The 16450-nt window shown below is 39.2% G+C and overlaps 1 protein-coding gene and 1 long non-coding RNA gene across 5 annotated transcripts in view; one reads left to right on the plus strand and one right to left on the minus strand.

Annotated features, from left to right (window-relative positions):
• Window positions 1–4436: 4436 nt before the first annotated feature.
• LOC120609309 (uncharacterized) lies at window positions 4437–8262 on the minus strand. 3 transcript variants are annotated; one of them, XR_005654731.1, is made up of 3 exons: window positions 7896–8262; window positions 7348–7521; window positions 4437–5310 (listed from the first exon to the last, which is right to left on the minus strand). It is a non-coding gene; the product is annotated as an uncharacterized LOC120609309 (long non-coding RNA). The 3 variants fall into 3 exon arrangements; XR_005654730.1 differs by lacking the exon at window positions 4437–5310 and having other exon boundaries at window positions 5489–7521; window positions 8058–8262; XR_005654729.1 differs by lacking the exon at window positions 4437–5310 and having other exon boundaries at window positions 5489–7521.
• Window positions 8263–8296: 34 nt separating this feature from the next.
• Window positions 8297–16450, plus strand: part of IDE (insulin degrading enzyme) — a 97146-nt gene continuing 88992 nt past the window's right edge. Inside the window, exon 1 of one of the 2 annotated variants that reach the window (XM_039871727.1) lies at window positions 8297–8477. In XM_039871727.1, coding sequence (XP_039727661.1) covers window positions 8380–8477 — 98 coding nt within the window. In that variant the 5' untranslated portion in view covers window positions 8297–8379. The remainder of the gene's footprint in view (window positions 8478–16450) is intronic. The other variant, XM_039871726.1, reaches the window with a different exon arrangement.

The following is a 16450-nucleotide window of genomic DNA, read 5'->3' on the forward strand; positions in this document are numbered from 1 at the left end:
GATTTCTCTGTGTGCTGTCATTCAGGACTCTAGCTATCAATGGGTTATTGCACAGCCTGTTTTTATCCATCAGAAATGTAATACTCTAATATTCATATAATTGTCAGAGTTGTATAACTTGATTTAGATACTGTGGGAAGTCATAAAACATGACTAGAATAGCAGATAGTAGTTATTCATTAATTGTACTCTTGTTAATCACTTCAAAATAACCAAACTTCAAGTTTTGAAAAACTTCTACTTATTAATCAGGGTTCCACAAGCAGTAGTTATTCTACAATCAGTAATTGTTCCATAAATCCTTTAAAAATTTCAGTGTGGAGATACTACCTCACATCCACTAGGATAGCTATTAAAAAATGGATCATAATAAGTGTAAGGATGAGGAAAAACTGGAATCCTCACACATTGCTAGTAGAAATACAAAAGGGTGCAGCCACTTGGCAAAAGAGTCTGGCAGTTCCTCAAAAGTTTAAACATAGTTGCCACATGACCCAGCAATTCCACTCCTAGGTATATATTCAGTAGAAATGAAAACGAATGTTCACATAAAAATTTGTTCACGAATGTTCAACTGTAGTATTATTCATAATAACCAAAAAGTGGAAACAACCCACATGTCTATCAATGAATGGACAAAAAATGTGGTACACCTAGGCAATAAAGTACTATTACACAATAAAAAGAAATGAAGTACTGATACATGTTACAACATGGATAAACCTTGAAAAGATTGTGCTAATTGAAAGAAGCCGAACAATAGAGACCACATATTTATGATTCCATTTGTATAAAATGTTCAGAATAGGAAAATCCATAGAGACATAAAGTAGATTAGTGGTTACTAGGGTCTGGGAGAAGACATGGGAAGAGTGGGTTACTGCCAATGGGGTTTCTTTTGTGGGAATTAAAGTGTTCTGGAATTAGATAGTGGTGATGGTTGTTCAACTGTTTATAAAATAGACACAACCAAATTGTATACATTAAAACAGCAAATTTTATTGCATGCAAATTACATCTGGATAAAAACAAAATTTTCAATGTGATTGATGGTATTTGAAACAGAAGTACTGCTATCTTCTCTCTGCAGTGATTAATTTTAAATACAAAAGTGCTTTTGGCAAAAAATTGACTCTAGACACAGACCTTACATCTTTCACAAAAATTAACTTGAAATGGATCACAGATATAAATGTAAAAATGTAAAAAGCAAAACTATAAAACTAGAAGATAACATAGGACAAAATTTTGGATTCTGGATTTGGTGATGACTTTTTAAATACAACACCAAAGGCATGATCTGTGAAAGAAATAACTGATAAGCTGAACTTCATTAAAATAAAAATTTTCTGCTCTGTGAAAGACACTGTCAAGGGAATGAAAAGACAAACTATAGACTGAGAAAAAATATCTTAAAAAGACTTATCTGATAAAGGAATATTATCCAAAATATACAAAGAACACTTAAAACTCAACAATAAGAAAACAAATAACCCAATTAAAAAACGGGCCAAAGACCTTAACAGACACCTCACCAAAGAAGATATACAGATGGCAAGTAAGCATATGAAAAAATGCTCCACATCATATGTCACCAGGGAAATGCAAATTAAAACAACAATGAGACAGACATCACTATATAACTATTAGAATGACTCAAATCTGGAACACTGAAAATATTAACTGTTGACAAGGATGTGGAACAGGAACACTCATTCATTGCTGATGGAAATGCAAAGGGTAGAGCCACTTTGCAAGACAGTTTAGCAGTTTCTTAAAAAAACTAAACATAATCTTACCATGTGGTCCAGCAAATACATGCCTTGGTATATATCCAAAGGACTTGAAAACTTATGTCCATACACAATCTTGTACATTGATGTTTGTAGCAGATTCAGTCATAATTGCTAAAATTTGAAAGCTACCAAGAAACAGACTTATAGAGATAGAGAACAAACTGGTGATGGCCAGAGGGGAGGGGGTTTGGGGGTTGGGTGAAAAGGTGAAGAGATGAAGAGATACAAATTACTAGTTACAAAACAGTCATGGGGACATAGAGTACAGTAAAGGGAACATAGTCAATAATATTATAATGGCTGTGTGTAGTGCCAGATGGGTGCTAGAGTAATCGGGGTGATTACTTCATAAATTATATACATGTCTAACCATTGTATTATACCTGAAACTAATATAACATAAAAGAATAAAATAAATATACCTTTCTTTGTAGAGGATGTTAATAATGGGGGAGGCTATGCATGAAGGTGGGGGGTATGAGAGGAATCTGTGTACCTTCCACTTGATTTTACTGTGAACCTAAAACTGCTGTTAAAAAAAAAAATCTTTAAAACCTTGAAATAAGTACTTCTGGTCATTTCATTGAGCTTTATTTTTACCTTGACAACAAAGAGAAGCATTTTTAATAGGTATTCTACTATTTTAGTACAGAATTACATTTTACTGAAATATAAATTTGTGCTTTATTCTCCCTGTATTTCCTTCCAAGCACTTTGGTAGACCTTTCTGAAGAATAATTGAAGAATGGCAAGTGTTTGCTACTCTCTTGGGCTTTCTATTTGAAAACTTTTAGAAGTTATTAGTATCTGGAGAACTTAGTGTTTTATATAATCCACCAGCTCAACATTTGATTTTTTATGGTATAGTTTATACTTACAATTATTACTACAATTTTTATGTCATTAAAACTTACCTTAATAATTATTATAGCAAATATGATTTTATAACCACAATCTTGGGTGGTGTAAGAAATATCACATTATTTTATTTAAATTATATTAAATGTGACCCCGAATTCTCCTTCCATCTGGAAACTTCAACTTTGATTACTTTTGCAGATGCCTTGCACATTCACATACTGGGATGTGCAAAGGTCCAGGGGTTTTACAGGGAGAAAAACACATGTGGAGAGCTGTCTGGGCTTTAACCCAACTTGGTTACTTCTGAGATGCTTACTGTGCGATTACAAGTAGCCCTGGGAACTCTGCTGCTTTTGTGCCACAATTAAGGCAAGGACATTTTAGCCCCAAAATTTTGGACAGTGTTTTCTAGGTTCTGTTGCGACTGCTGAAATGTCCAAAGCCATTCTGATTCCTGATTATTTGTATGTAGCCTCTTTTTTTTCTCTCTTTTTGGAACCTTAAACAGCCTACTTTTTCCCTTCAGTGTGGTGAAACTGTAATGATAAGCCTTGGTATGCATTTATTTTCATCCACTGGGCTGAGCATTTAGTGAATCCTTTCATTCTGGCAACTCATTTCCTTCAGTTCTGGAAAACATTTTTGAATTATTCACAGAACATTCCTACTCATTTTTTCCACTCTTTCTTTCTGGAACTCTTATATGTGGATAATAGATTTCCACTACCTACTGATTACTATTAATATTCTGATGTACTTCTTTCTAATTGCCTATATGTAAATTTTTAATAATTGAAATCATAATTAAAAATGTAGTTTTAAATCCTGAATATTTAACATAACTTAAACATTCTTCCAAGTTCTAAAAAACTCTTCATAAACATTTCTATCTGTGTGATCTTCTAAGGCTCTTCAGCAACATCTATGTACTTCTTTAGTGAACAGTTGAGTACATGACTTTAGATATCTATTTTAATAGTTGCCAGAATCATGTTAGGTTCTGTTACTGTAAGCCTGTGGGTATGAATGCCAAAGAGAACAAACAGTAAATATGTATGCATGTGCTTATAAAATGAGGAATAAACACAGTTCATGAACTGTTCATTAACCTGTAAAACACAATCCCCAAGTGCTAAACTATAGAGTTTCCCCAAACCCAAACTTTGGTTACTATATTTACTGTGTTTAAATAGTAGTCTCCATAGCAGATTAGTTGGAAGAGAAAGGGAAAGATGTTCTCTGGCCTTCTCTCAGATCCTGGAATATGCCAGATTCTCTCCTATCCCTTGTGATTGATGTTTCCACTGTCTGGAGTCTTTCTTACCTTTCGAATCACAACTCAAATATCACTTCCTCAGAGAGATTTTCCCCAACCACTCTATGAAGTAGATTCCCAAAACTCATTCACAAAACCCCATTTACTTTTCCACAAGCAAAAGATGTTGAAAATTTATACCTCATGTTTTCTCTTGCTTTGCCATATCTCAGGAGCCCTTCCTAGAGACCAATTCTCCAGGTGTCCAGGAGAATTAGGGTTCTTACAGTAGGAATGCAAAGAGAAAAAAACAATATACAGTGTTTGTGAATTTCAAATTAGACACTTAAGGGAAGGCCCTGAGAAGAGCCCTAAGCAAGAGAGTGACAGAAGGAAAAGCAAGTAACTGCTCCTCCACAACTTTCAAACTCAAGTTGAGAAACTCCTGGCTGGGACACTGGATGGAGAGAAAGTGATGTAGGAGGAAAAAGTTGATGGAGGTCAGGGGCCGTTAAAAAAAAGATCGAGAGAGGGGAATTCCAGGAGGGGTCCAGTGAAGAGTTAGCCACAGAACCTGGCCCTCCACTGACAGCTGCCTGTGTGGCTCAAACACTTAACCCTATGCTCTGAGCTTTTGCTGAGCTTCCATCTAAATTGTCTCATGTACACATTCCTGTTGTCAACAGCCCAGGACATGCATGACACAGATGTTGAAATCTTCGCCACCTTTCCCCACCCAGAGGGTGAAAGCTGGACAGCAAGAAAACCCTCCCTGGTTACTCTAATATTATTCTAATCACATTATGTAATTACATAGGTATTAATTTGTTTCTCTCTGTAGTATAAACCCTACAAGAATAGAAAACTGGTTGCTCTTTTCTCTGGTGTAGCCTCGACATCTAAAGCAAGGCCTGGGCCCATATTTGGTGAATGGACAAATCACGAATAGTCTTAACTATGGAAAACATGAACTATAGATTTTTACATTTATATTTCAAGTACTGTCCATAAAATTAGTCAAACTTTCCTTTAAATACTAGCAAGTATGAGTCATGTAGGAAAACTTTTTAACAAATTTGTAATTAATAAATTAGTTATCTATAAACATTCTTAAAAATTCATGTTGCTTTTAAATATGTTATTACCATAGTGCTATATTTAAAATTAACATACATTATAAAACTTTTTATCATGGAAAATTACAAACATATACAAAAACAAAGAAAATAGTATAATAAATCCTCTAGGCATCCATTATCCAGTTTCAATTTATCAGTTCATGGCCAATATCTTACCTATATTTCTCCCTTGTCTCTCAACTTCCATGGAATTATTCTGAACCAAATACCAGATATCATATTAATTCAGTATATATCTCAAAAGACTCTTAAAAAGCCACTGTCAAAAAAAAAAAAAGCCACTGTCACATGCCCCCAAATTAAAATAATTACTTAATGTCATCTGATATCTAGTCAGTGTTCTTACTTTTCTGATGGTCTCCTAAATGTTTCTTTTCCACAATGGGTTTATTCAAATCAGGATTCAAATAAGAACAAAACATTTTCTTTGGTTAATGTCTCTTTTTTGTTTTGTATTTTTATCTTTTTTGAAGATTTTATTGAAGTATTGCAAACATAAAAGTAAACCATACATGTACAGCTCAATCAATTTTCAAAAACTGAACACACCCACATAAAACACACCCCAAGGCCTTCCTCATTCCCCATATTCTCCCTTTCACTCACTGTCACTCTAAGAGTAACCACTAATCTGACTTCCAATACTATAGATTAGTTTGCTTGGTTTTCGATGCTGTATAACTACACTCAGACAATATATATTCCTTTGAGTCTGGCTTCTTTCACAATTTTTGCGAAATTCATCTATATCGTGAGTGTAATTTTTGTTTATTTTCATTGCTGAGCAAATTTTTGTTTGTTCATTTCACTGTTCATTTTCATTGCTTTATTCCATCTTATACATATTCTCCAGTTTATTTTTTTTTTCCTGTGCATGTTTGGGCATTTGGACTGTTTCCATTTTGGGACTATTATTAATTGTGCTGTGAATATTCCAGTTCTGTTGGGTATATAGCTGGAAGTGGAATTGCTGGGTCATAACATACATATTCGCAGCTTTAGTAGATACCACCAGTTTAACACAGCTGAGTTGTCTGCCCTCACGCCATTGTCTCAATTACTATAGCTTAATACGAACTTAATATTTGGTAATGTAAGTGTTCCAGATTTTTCTTCCAGATTGGCTTGGATCTTCCTGGCCCCTTGCATTTTCATATCAAATTTTATAAACGGTTTGTCATAGCTTGCCAATTCTAAGTCCTTTTATCCACAGACTTCTCCTTTCTCTTTTTTATTTTGCGATCTATTTGTCAAAGAAATAGGGTCATTTGTCCTGTAGTGTTCCAAACATTCCAAATTTTACTGATTGCAGCCATAAGGTGTGATTAATGTTTGTCCCCTGTATTTCCTATAAATGGTAGTTATATCTTAAGGCTTAATCAGATTTAGCAAACATGTATTTGACAAGCATCAGCTGAGCACTGTGCTTGTTGGCAGGTGAGCTACAAAAATGCCTAAGACATGATTCCTAATCTGCTTCTTGAAGGTTAAGATCCAAATAAGTGCCTTTTTGAGATTGGCAAACTACTCTGGCAGCTGAGATCAGAGAGTGGTTACTTCCAATGGGGTATGTGAGGAATGGAAATGAGGGAGTTTTGTAACGGCATTGCCATTTCAACAGGGCATGTAATTTGCGAGAGCACTGACAAGTAAGTATTGTAAGCATCCAATCAGCTGTGACAGCTGTGTGAACTGGAGTTAGTAGAGGCTAGAAAGGTGGGGTAGTAGATTTAGTAGTTGCCCCCAAAAAGCTAATGTCCACATCCTAATCCCAAAAGTCTTTAAGTGTTACATTATTTGGAAAAAGCATCTTTGCAGATGTAATTAAGTTAGGATGAGATAAGATCATCCTGGATTACCTGGCTATGCCCTAAATCCAATGACAAATGTCCTTATAAAAGACACAAGAAAAGACACCTAGAAGAGATGGCAGAGACTGAAGTGATGTGGCCACAAGCCAAAGAAGCTGGCATCTACCAGTAGCTGGAAGATGCAAAGAACAAATTCTCCCCTAAGATCCTGAAGGGCGTGTGGCCCTGCCAACATCTTGATTTTGGGCTTCTAACCTCTAGACTGTGAGCCAATACATTTATATTGTTTTAAGCCACTAAGTTTGTGGTAATTTGTTATGGCAGCCACAGGAAACCAATACAGATGGGTTGGGGTTAGTATGTAATATGGTGGAATTTTGCCTTGCACGACACTAGGAGTGCTTCCTCATCTCCAGTGCCTCAGTTTTCATCCATCCAAGGTCTGCCTTTAGCTGAAACCATATTGTAAAAAAGATCTCCCATACCTTTTTGATGAAGCATCCACTTGATTAAGGATTCCTCCTCCTGAAAACCCATTTGTAGCAATAATTAGATTTAGAGCACTGTTTTTGGCCGCAGTCTTCCGTCTACCACAACAGAAATCTAAAAGCACTCAAGTAGGGAGTCACATCCCAAACTGCACTCTTCCTTAAAGACCCCTGTAAAATAATGTAGTACAACGTCAGATCCATAACAACTATTTAATTAGGTTGTTCTTGGATGCAAAACGCCATGAAGCCATCGGGGAAAAAAGTTTGTCTTACAAATAGTGTCTAAAGTACGCTGACAATAGTAGTAGTATTACAGGTATATGTGGGTTTTTTAAAAATAGTAATAGTTTTTATCTACTGTGGATTCGAAAGTCCACGAAATCCTTGTTTTGCTGTGGCCTGTCCCATAGCCACTTTGTTCTTTGAAGGGCTGCTAGCTCACCCAGGATGGAAACTTCCCCCAGGGTCCCGGCCTCCTTCTGGTCGACACCCCGGTGGTCTAACTCTCCCCTCTCTTCTACCTCCGCGGTCCACGTCCCCACCTCGCTCTAGAGGGAGCCCACGGACCACGCACAGCCGCAGATTCGTTTTCGATAAAGCCGCCTCGTCGGCGGACCTACTTCCAATACTTGCACCACTGGGGGCGCCTACGCCAACGTGGCCCTAGGTGTCCTCACAGTATTCGTGAGCATCCCAGTCCCCACCTACACACAGCCTGATTCATATAGCCGTCCTCACATGTGCGGGTGTGACTCAGCCGGGGCCCTCCCTGCCTGGGAAAGCCTGGTTGCTGGGCTTCTGCAGCTTCACTGCCGGACTCCATCTCACCCGCTGGCTCACGCCCGGGATGCTGGCGGTCCCCGCGGTCCCCGCCCTGTCCGGCTCCAGGTAAAACCCGGAGCGGCGACCGCTCGTTGGGCTCTCGGGAGGCGGCGCGGCGGACTGAGCATGCGCAGTGGGCCAGGCCGGCTCTCGGCGCAAAAAGGAAGCGTTCGTTCGCTGTGATCCCAGCGGCTGCGCTGGGGTATGCGGTACCGGCTAGCGTGGTTGCTGCACCCTGGGTTGCCCAGCACCTTCCGCTCGGTCCTTGGCGCCCGCCTGTCGCCCTTGGAGCCCATCTGTAGGTAAGCGGAGCACAGCGCCCGGGCCCTCGGGGCCCGCAGGTTACAGTGGTTTGGAGCTCAGGTTGCAAAGTGGTGATTCAGCACTTAAAGCTGCTGCCGCCGCCCCTCACGCCGGCAGTCCCGCCGGCCTGGGGCCCAGACTGGCACGCTGAGGCCGCTCTAGGGCCCAGAAAGGCTGCTCGCCTGCCGGGAGCGAGGGCCCTTACCAGGGGAGCACGGCGTCCTTCGGGCCAGTGAAGGTGAACGGGAGCTGTGACCTGGGGTCATGGAGCATGTGTCACAAGTGTGGGGGCACGGGGCGCGGGCACGAGGGTAGACTGAGTCACCGCAGCCCGCTGCTGGGATCTGCGCCGTGCCGCACCACTCTCCAGGGAATCTGTTTGTGAGGGGCCGGGAACCCGAGGCGGACTGTCCCTTGCCTTGAGGTAAAGGAATCCCAAGTCCCAGGAGACCCTTTTCCTCCCCAGCCCCTCTTTTTCCTATGGGGAACGAGTTTCCACTACTATATGGAAATGCCTGCGTTGGGACCTGTAAAGTTTGCCTGCGTCCTCAGCGAGCAGACTACTCTTGGGTTTCCCGTCCGGGGGAATTTGGGAAAGGATATCTTGGGATCCATCACAGCAGTTCCCTTGTTTTGCACCTGAAACAACTGAGGCCCAGACAGTTTGTGTGTTTTCCCCACAATTGCAGAGATTGTGGCAAAAACCAAGATTGGGACGCAGGTTTTTTGCCATCCGGCGGCGCGCTCTCTGCACTTTGCTGGTCTGTGTATAAAATGTTCAGCCTGATATTGAACACTGAATACCCTTTACTGTGAATAAAGAGGAATTGCCAAAGATAGGCAGTATTTGCTTGCCCTACTTCGATACATCATTTGAACCCCTCCTCTGGTTTTAATAATATTTAAGACCTACCAAGTTCGGAGCACTGTGTAAGTATGTGATCTGCCTTCCAAGGAACTTCCACTTGGTTGGAGTGGATTGAGCTGCTACGAGAATATAGCCTATTAAAAAGGATGTGTTTGAGGAGGGTCAGAAGATGGACAGTAAGGGCAGTGTGTGCTTAAGGAGCACAGTGTCTGGGGGGTCTGAGAGGGGGTCTGAGCTGGCCTTTGAAGGCAGAGTGTGGAGTGTGGGCAGGAGTGGTTATAATCCAGCCTAGGTGTGCAGATTAGTCTGTGTTGGGAGAACAGCAAGAAGATTAGTCTAGTTGGAGCCTTAGAGAATTTCCGTGAGGGAATTAGGAGGAAACAAGTCCCGTATTATAAAAGTAGGATAATAACTAGCCTGGGCTTTGAATTTTAGTTGGGCTTTTTCCAGTGATTAGGAGGTAGAGAGCCATTAAGAGTTTTTGAGGTTGGGAGTGAGCAAATGAAACTGGTAGTTTAGGAAATTAGTTTGGTGGCTGTGTGCAGGATGTAAGGGAGTAAAGATACCTGAGGCAGAGAAACCAGTTGGAACTTAATCTTTACTGCCTGAACTAGGATTCCGGTAATGGCACTAAGAAGACAATACAAATGAAGAATCTGTAGAACTTGTTTTCCCTCCTTTATTTCCAATTACACCAAAAATCAACTACAACATGCAAAAAGATCCCTGAGCTTAGAGAATTGGGAGTGGTAGGCATTGGCAGGGTACCTCCCTGGGCCTCCTTCAGGTCTAAACACTTTTTGTTCTTAAATTATTGCTAATAGGCTATGTTTAGCTCCATTTTGTCTCCAGTGTTTGTGATTGCAAAGAAAACATCGAGTTTAAGTTTTAGACAACGAAAAGATTTGTGTGTTCTACTTACAATTTGATTTTCTATATGGTTTTCTCCCACTTTTCTTCATTTACATTGATGAAGTCCAGGGCTTGGGTTGAACAACGAGGTCTTCAGGATAAGGTTGTTCTCAGAGAGGGAAATTCAGGAGATTCAAAAAATAATGAATGGGATCAACCATCTAGAAAGCTCTACACTAAAAATTAGTGGCTGAGGCTATTACGGAAATACAGTTCTAATCAAAAGGATCGGGGTATAGGAAGGAAAGTACTAATATCTGAAGCTACTGTATACTTGAATCTTAAGGAAGTTAATCAGTCCTGCTGTACATGGTAGGAAGAATGTGTTCATAGAGATGATTATGTAGCTATTTATTGGAAGAGCTGGGATTTGACCCATATCTGTCTTTTGCCAGAGCCTGAGCTCTTAACTGTTGTACTGCCTATGATGCCAGTGTTAGTTAGGGCATTCATTTCCTGTTCTAACCTCTTGAGAAAGAGATGACCTTAAAACATTTGTATGAGATCAATTCATTTGAAAAGCAGCCTTATTGTTCTCTGTTCAGGCATATTGGATAAGTTTGGGGTGTGCAGAACTATCTGAACTATTGGGGAACCTAGAGGTGGTAACTCGGTCCCTAGCAACCTCTTGAAACACCTGGGCATCAGTCACCTGAGGTGAAGGTTTCAACTGTCTGAGGTATTTAATGAATGAATGAATGAATGAATGAATGAATGAATGAAAGGTCTTCCTTCTAAACCAGCTTTCTCTGTCAGTTTCCCTACTTTTGCATACTTTGGTGTTACTCGCTCAGTTTAGCTTGAAAATTGGCATAATCTTGGAATCTCTCTCTCTTTCCCTCACTGCCTGTTCCCAAGACTAAACTTCCTTGAGTCTTTCACCCTAAATTTCTTGGAGTAAACTTGATCTTCCATCACCATCTCAGTTCAGGTCATGATCATCTTCCCTGATATCTCACATCTGCAAGTTCTATAACTGATTTTTCTAGCCTTCCACCTTCCTACTAGGTAATCGTTATCATCAGATTAATCCTACTAATATACCACTTTCCTCATGCCATTGTCTTGCTTAGACATCACCAATGGTTCTGCCCTATTTCTAGATTAAGTCTAAACTTCTTGACCCAGCATTTAAGCTTCTTGTAGGCTGGCCCTAGCCTAACTTTTCAGCTTAACTCTCTTTTTCTCCAGTTAGACTCACTAGTTTACTTTCTCTTGTACATGATTTCCAATTCCAGAATGCCCTTCCGTCTTTTCTTTATATGACTAAATCTGTCCTTTTTAGACATTATATAGACCACACAGTTATTTTTCCTTTTTTGGAACTTAATTATTTAAAGAGAATTTGAAACATCTATTTGATACTTAACCATATACTGCTCTTTATATTTTTTCTCTTTACATTATTTAATATTATACATACCAGAGTGTATAGAACAAAGAAGAATAACAAAATGAACACCTGTATACCCACCATCTCATTTAGGAAATAGAACATTTCCAGTAACTTTGAAGCCCTCTGTGCTCACCTCCCGATTGTAGCCTTCTCCCTCCCATGAAGAAGTGATATTGTCTTTTATTTGGATAATAATTCCTTTGATTTTCTTTATAGCTTTATCAGTCTGAACATATTCTTAAATAGTATATTGCTTAGTTTTGTCTGCTTTTGAACTTTATAGAAAAATTTCTTCTCTCACTTTTTTAATTTAACATTGTTTTTGAGATTCATTCACATGAATGTGCATTGACTGCTGAATGGCAGTCTTATGTGAATATGCCACTAATTATTTTACTATTCTATTGTCAATGGAGATTTGGGTTATTTCATTTTTTTTTTCCTATCATAAATAACTCATGTTGTTGTCATGCCTCAGTGCCCAATCTTTGGACATCTCTACCTACATTCACTCATTTAGGGTTCTCATCTAATCACATTACTTTAAATACTATCTATATGCTTTGTTCAACATGTAGCCAACGTGTGCTTATTTAAATGTAAATTAACTAAAATTAATGATTCAGTTTCTCATTCACCCTAGCCACATTTCAGGTCTCATTTGGCTTGTGGCTACTATATGGGGCCATGTATATATAGAACATATGTATCATCATAGAAGTTTTATGAAATTGGCCTGACAATTCCCAAATGTATATTTCTAGCAAGAACCTCTTCCCTGAATTTCAGATTTAGGTAATAAACTTCTTACTCAACATTTTCCCCCAGATGTCCAATATATATCTTGAACTCATTATGTCCAAAACCTGTCTTCAGAACTTCTCCCTTCAAACCTGCTCCTCCCACACTCTTCTCCATCTCAGATAATGATGTCTCTGTTCTTCTGCTTATTTAGGCCAACATCCTTGACACCTTTCTTGTTCTTATATCCCTCATCCAGTGAGCTTATACATCGAGATCCAGACCACTCTTCACTGTCACGACCTTAGTTCTAATCACACCCTTTTACCCAGATGACTGTAATAGTCTCTTCAGTTTCCTTGCTTTTGCACTTGCCTCTCTACATATAGCCTGTTCTTGTCACCACTGACAGCATGATCTTTTTGAAATCCAAGTCATATATCTTTGCGAGGGAATGCTTAAAACCTTGCACTTGATCTCCATTTTGCTCATATTTAAAGATGAAGTCCTTATAGTAGCCAAGAAGGCTCAGTGGGATCTGGCTTCTCACCACCTCTGTGATCTTGTTTCCAAAATAATCACTCTCACCCCATTCCAGTCACACTGGTCTCCTTGCTTGACTTGCTCTTGCTCAGATTATTTGCACTGTTTTCCTCTACTCAGAATGCTCATTTACCAGAGAGAACAGATAAGGCTTCACAGAGAACATAGGATTGGAGCAGATGTCTTTGAAGGAAATATCAAATTTGGATGAACGGAGAAGGGGATGAGAGAGTATTTTAGATATAAGGAATGATATTAGCAAAGCCTCGGAAGTAGGAATATTCACAATAAAATCAAGGGACAGTGAGATTTTATGCCATAAGAAGTAGAGCCTCAGATACTTTTTGAGCAGTAGAGTGATACACGAAAGCTATGTTTTTGGGTGATTAATCTGCCAGTTTTTTGGAAGCACAGTTGCAGTGTATAGGTTGACAAAGGATAAAGAAGTGGTACAAATAACAAGGAAGGAGAGTGTCCACAGAATATTTGTGTGAAAGAGGATTCATCAGCTTTGACTAGATAGTGGGGAGATGGAAGAGTCAGAGAGCCCTAAGGTCTAGGGCCTGATAACTTTAGGATTAGTGCCAAGATGAGCTCAGACTAGGAGGGGCCCCCAGTGTAAAGAAGGCTCTTGTGGGGAGATTGAGCTGCAGGCAGTGGGAAGAAGTCCAGCCTGGTGAGATATTGGACCTGCCTGGTGGCTGGCTGATTTTCCAAAGACATGACGAGACCAAGTTGCTCAGGTGCACAGTGGCAACCTTTAGGTATTTCAGAGCTGACTGTTCACCGTCAGGAAGTTGGATGACTCAGGGGCCCCTTGCGGCAGCAGACAAGACTGAACAGTCTTTAAATACCCAGAAAGCAAACCAAGATGACAATTTAGTTTGTAGATTGGTAGCTCAGAGAAGAGTTCAGTTAAAAGATTAGAACCAGGTTGATGAGTCCTGAACTGCTACTGGATTTTCTTAAATTTCTTCTAAGAATAGGAAATGGGTCCAGAGCCTAGAATAAGACTGAGCTGCAGTGTAGGCTAAGCAAGTAGACTCAGCTGTGAGGAAGGTTCTTGCTGCTGCTGCTAATGTTAACATAAAAGGTTTAGTAGCTAATATTTATTGAATGCCTATTAAGTGTTTTGCATTATATTAGGAACTTTCCATGGGATTTTTTTTTTTAATGGGCACAATAATTCTGTGAGAGTGGTATTGTGGTTATTTTATTTTATTTTTTCAGAAAAGGAGATTGAGGTTCAAAGAGGTTAATTTGTTCAAAGATACACAACTAGTAAGTAGCTTAGCCAGATATGAATTCGGTGGGCTCACTCAAGAACCTCAGAGGTTGGCCATCGTATTACCTACCCTAGTGATAGCTGGGCATCTCTTGTAGAGATGGAGAAGTCAGAATAAGGAGATAGTTTTGGAAGGGATAAATATGGTAGACTGCGAGCTGGTAGTATTGAGTCTGAAGCAATTGCTCAATAGCCATTGCAGGTTGCATTTGAAATATCAGTGGAACTTGATAAAAAGATCTGAGCTGATTTCCTACATCTGAGAGTCGAGTGTAGAGACAGATGATGGTTGAAGACATTGACATGGGTGGATATATGGGAAAAATCTGTGTAGAGATGCAGATGGCCCAAGTTAAACCCTGAGGAATACTGACATTTAGAGATAAGGAGGAAACAGAGTTGGAGAGGTCACGGGGTTAGAGAGGCAGATGATATCAGAAGCAGAATGGTCAGACGTGTCCAGCCAAAGAGGTTTTGAGGAGAGTGGGGCCTTGGGAAAAGACCAAAGACCATTTCAGTGGTAACCTGCAAATAAAATGGAGGGGACAGAAGCTAAATTTCATGGGACCCTACAGTGATTTTGAAAAAATGAGGTATTGAATTTGGAGCGATTAGATAGCAGCTGAGGAAGAGCAGACCTGAGCAAAAGCGTGGCAGGGAAACTAGGGAAGCAGGTAGTGATGGCCGAAAGGAAGAAGCTAGTGGCAGAGAACAATACCTAAGAGAGGGCCTGGAAAAAGTGGATATGAAGGTACAGTTGAAGAGGAGAGCACTGTAAAAATAAAGAGTTGTTCAAGATAGGTCTTGATTTAGAAGGACAGCTCCTTATAAAGAATTTCTTAAAAATTTGAAAAGGTAAACTGAGGCCCTTACAACTTTGGGCCTCAGTTTCCTTATTTGAAGAAAGGATCCTTCTAGTTCCAAGCTTTGCTATTTTTCTCCATGTAGAAAAGGGTTCAGTAGATAGTATAGGTTCCAGTTCAGTTAACATGATGATTCAGCTTTGCAGCCTTACATTCGGGGCCAGGATCTCTGAAGGAACAAGGGACTCCTATAATGGTATTCTTGGTACCTAGCAGTTTCTGGCACATAGTAAACTGTTCAGTATCTATTGGATAAATTTATCCAAGGGGCAAGGGCTCCTGGAAGTAGGGAACTTTAGTCATAAATACAATAAAATTTTTGCTCACAATTTGCCTTTTCAAGCTCTACACATCAGTGCAGCCAGTAACTAATATTTGTGTTTTTTTAATCATAAAGAAATTATAGATTGGAGTGTATTTGCAAGATTTCTTGAAGTTCTGATTTACTCATAGGAACTAAGTTGGTTTGAAAGGCATAGGAAATAGGAGAGCTAGGAGATAGGAGAGCTTTACATGAAAAGGTTCAGTTCAACTGGATTCTAGTCTTGGTTTTGCCATTAGCTTCGCGGTGTCATTGTGGGTGCTGGGCCAGATCAGCTTTAAAGCTCCTACTTCTTCCATAAATCTGAGGCCTTATGTTTTTAAAATCTCTAATCTCTGTTAGAACCCCAAAAGGAATTTCGCCTTGCTGTCTAGCTGTACTATGGCTCTGAGAAAAGGCAGTTTCTTATAATCAGAGTCATGATGCTAGTATAATTGAGCTTCTGACAATAGAGATTATATAATTGTTTTTATGAAATGATATATAATAAAGAGTATTTCTTTGACAGCTCACCTGATACATATCAATATTTATAATTAGTTGATGCTCTTAATAGTTTTTATTTTTTAAATAGCTCTCGTTTCCTTTGCAGTATAACAAAGTCTCAGTTAAGATGAACTTATAAGGAAGATAATACTGTTTATAATGGAGCTTTATGTCACAAAGCATCCAAGTTCTCTTGTAGTAGTAACTGGATAAAAAATATCCAACAAGTATGTGACTAGCATAATGGGCCCTGTAACTCATCATTTGTTTTTGTTTTTTTTCTTCTTACCACAAAACAGAATGACTTGTGGGGCAAACTGAATGCGTAATCGACTTTCTTAAGGAATGAGATTCTGAATTCAGTACTTGCACTGGTGATTTTTTTGAAGAACACTTTAACATATCACATATACACTAAAAATCAAATATCCTGCCTTGTAAGGGAAAACTTAAATGAATCTATTTAATATATGGCTGATTTTTAAAATTCATTTTTGATATTTATCAAAGTAATACAGTCAGAGTTTTAAGAGTGAAATAGTACTGAAAAGAAAAA

Source organism: Pteropus medius, unplaced genomic scaffold, assembly GCF_902729225.1.
Source record: "Pteropus medius unplaced genomic scaffold, Ma_sr-lr_union100, whole genome shotgun sequence".
In the NCBI taxonomy this organism is placed as follows: Eukaryota; Metazoa; Chordata; class Mammalia; order Chiroptera; family Pteropodidae; genus Pteropus; species Pteropus medius.